The following is a 2474-nucleotide window of genomic DNA, read 5'->3' as shown; positions in this document are numbered from 1 at the left end:
GCCTGCTTTTACTTTAGAAAAATGCTCTTTTTTATTGGAAGACCAAAGGAAAAAATGGTCTAATTTGCAGGACACATTCAGTTTGTGGATTGAAAGAATCTCTCCAACATGGTCTAGATGGGCTACTCAACAAGGAACCTAAAATCTTTAGCTGGACCAAAACACCCTTTAGATGGTTATTCCAAAGAAAAGACAGAAGACACAAACTGGAAAGCTGAGCTTGCTCGAATGCTACAGGGCCACCAGAGAGAAGCCCTTGCAGGGCAGTGACCTGTAAGGAACACTGCTCTCTCTCAGTCCAAGCTTCAGAGTTCAGCTGCTTTGATCTGCAGGGTAATGTGTTGGAGGAGATGCCTCCTAATGCCAAACAGTAAGATCCAAACTCTAATGGGCTTTGCAGCTGGACATCAAGCACCTCAAAGGCCAGACAGAAAAAGCAGAACTGCCATTACAAAACTACTCTCTTACATTAATGTGGAGAGCACTACCATGGTACTGTGTTTAATACAGACACATGTTCTTCTCCACGATCATTCAGACAATTGTGTCACTGTCTCACTTGGAAGAGAAGACTTGGAAATTAAAAGGACACAAATTTTTGCTGAAATGCAAGAGAATTTGGATTCAAACTGTACTGCAAAGAGCAAATGCGTTAAGGCCAGCAGATCACATGTGCACCACTGTAACCTTATTCTGGACATGCTGCTTAGATCTTTCTCCTCCTATCTACCAAAATCAAATCTCTGTGTGCTTTTGTGTGTGTGCATGTGTGTGTGTGTGTGTGTGTGTGTTAAAGAAAGCAGCTAGAAACTGTGTTCTTAAAAGCAGGAGACGCCCTTCTTTTTCTAAAGCACTACTCATTTTTCACAATTGCTTTAACACACAGCAGCTTTTTCCCTTGATAACAGAGTGCACTTTCTTGGTCTGCCGAGAGCACCTCCAGGGTGTCACAGTGAGTGAAAGAGTCAGTAACGAGAGCAGAAGAGTCATCATGACTGAAGCTTCCTGACATAGCTTTAAATTATATTCATGAATCACAAAAGATAAGGATTTTGAGGGAACGCATTAGGATTTTATTTTTATCTTTACCCCTGGGAAATTAAATCCATTAGCAAGTTATCGAAAGAAATTGCTCCTTCTTTAATTTGAGAGATTCAAGTGCAAAAATTGTTCTTTATTTCATATATTTTCTAGATTAAGTTCAACGGTAGCTCTGTTTGGTTTGTTTAGTTTTGCTAATTTCACTAATCATATCTATAGCTGTAGGCCTGACTCTCCAGAATTTTTATTTTCCTTGAAATTCCTTACTTTTTTTTTAATTCCAAGACAGGTCACATTCACACAAATTCTACAAGTATTATCTATTGGTTATGACCCATGAATATTCTGCCCACAGCAGAAAGGAAAAAGGCTATCAGATTACAGCTCCTACAAAAGGATAAAAATAATATTCCTATTTTATTGAGATGTTAACAGAACCTCACTGCAGATCAGATGCAGCAGCTGTAAATGTCATGTAGGTAGTTTGCACATCCCACAGGATGACACAGTAGCATGATAAAACAAACATTTCTGACAGCTTCATTTTAAGAAAATGCCATCAAAATCTTTCAAAGGAATTGACTAAACCACTATGGAACAGTTCAGTTTTGTTTAGTGATTGTTCCACATTAATTGAAGACCAGGGATAGAAGCCTTTTCCTCCAAAATTATAATTTTTCCTCAACTCCTAACAGACAGCCAGTTCCCTAAATATAGTGTACAAGGAAAGGAGGTTGTATTTCAAAGGCTTTTGAAAAGTCGTCTGTTATGTTTTACTTGCTCTTTAATGCATTCAGTGAGAATTAGTACACTGGTAATAAGTGTTCCTTTCCATAGGCATTACTCAGAAGTTCATGCAGAAATACATGGTTATTTGTCAATGTGAAGGGATGTCCATTTCCATGCACTCATTTCTTAAAAAATGAAGCTTGATAGATGGAAAATATAAAAGCTGTTTGTCTAATACTGCAGCAAACTCCAGCACAACAGCCTAAATATAATACAGACATTTATCTTTTATTCACAGAGCAAAGTAATTCCAAGACAGCTGCTTCCTGTCTAGAGCATTTTATGTGTCTTGCAAGAACACATCAAGACTGGTTCTCTTGGTCCTTAACAGGGAACAACCCTTTCAATTCTGAGGTAAACAAGCACAAGCATCTCTGCTGTCCAACATGCCATTGGTCCTTAACAGCCAACCAGCACAAGTTTGCAAGCAAAATGTAGTTTATGGCAAAGGGAAAGCATTAACCACAGGTAAGGTCAGAAAGGCTTCCAGGTCTGAACATACAGTATTAACAATACTTACATTTTCTGTTGTTCCAGTAATTACATGAAGACCATCATATGTTGACTTAATGTACATACCCTAAGAAAAAGACATTATGGGAAAGAATTTTTAAAGTGTTTCACAAACCATCACCATCCAAACA

At 38.1% G+C, this 2474-nt stretch overlaps 1 protein-coding gene across 1 annotated transcript in view; it reads right to left on the bottom strand.

The window, feature by feature from the left end:
- CNKSR2 (connector enhancer of kinase suppressor of Ras 2) overlaps nt 1-2474 on the bottom strand; it is a 172762-nt gene that overhangs the window by 114853 nt on the left and 55435 nt on the right. Inside the window, 1 exon segment of the mRNA XM_031060212.1 lies at nt 2351-2410. Coding sequence (XP_030916072.1) covers nt 2351-2410 — 60 coding nt within the window.

This window comes from Geospiza fortis, unplaced genomic scaffold (genome assembly GCF_000277835.1).
Source record: "Geospiza fortis unplaced genomic scaffold, GeoFor_1.0 scaffold161, whole genome shotgun sequence".
NCBI lineage: Eukaryota > Metazoa > Chordata > Aves > Passeriformes > Thraupidae > Geospiza > Geospiza fortis.
The sequence above is the reverse complement of the archived record's forward strand: the minus strand, read 5'-3'. Positions and strand labels throughout refer to the sequence as shown.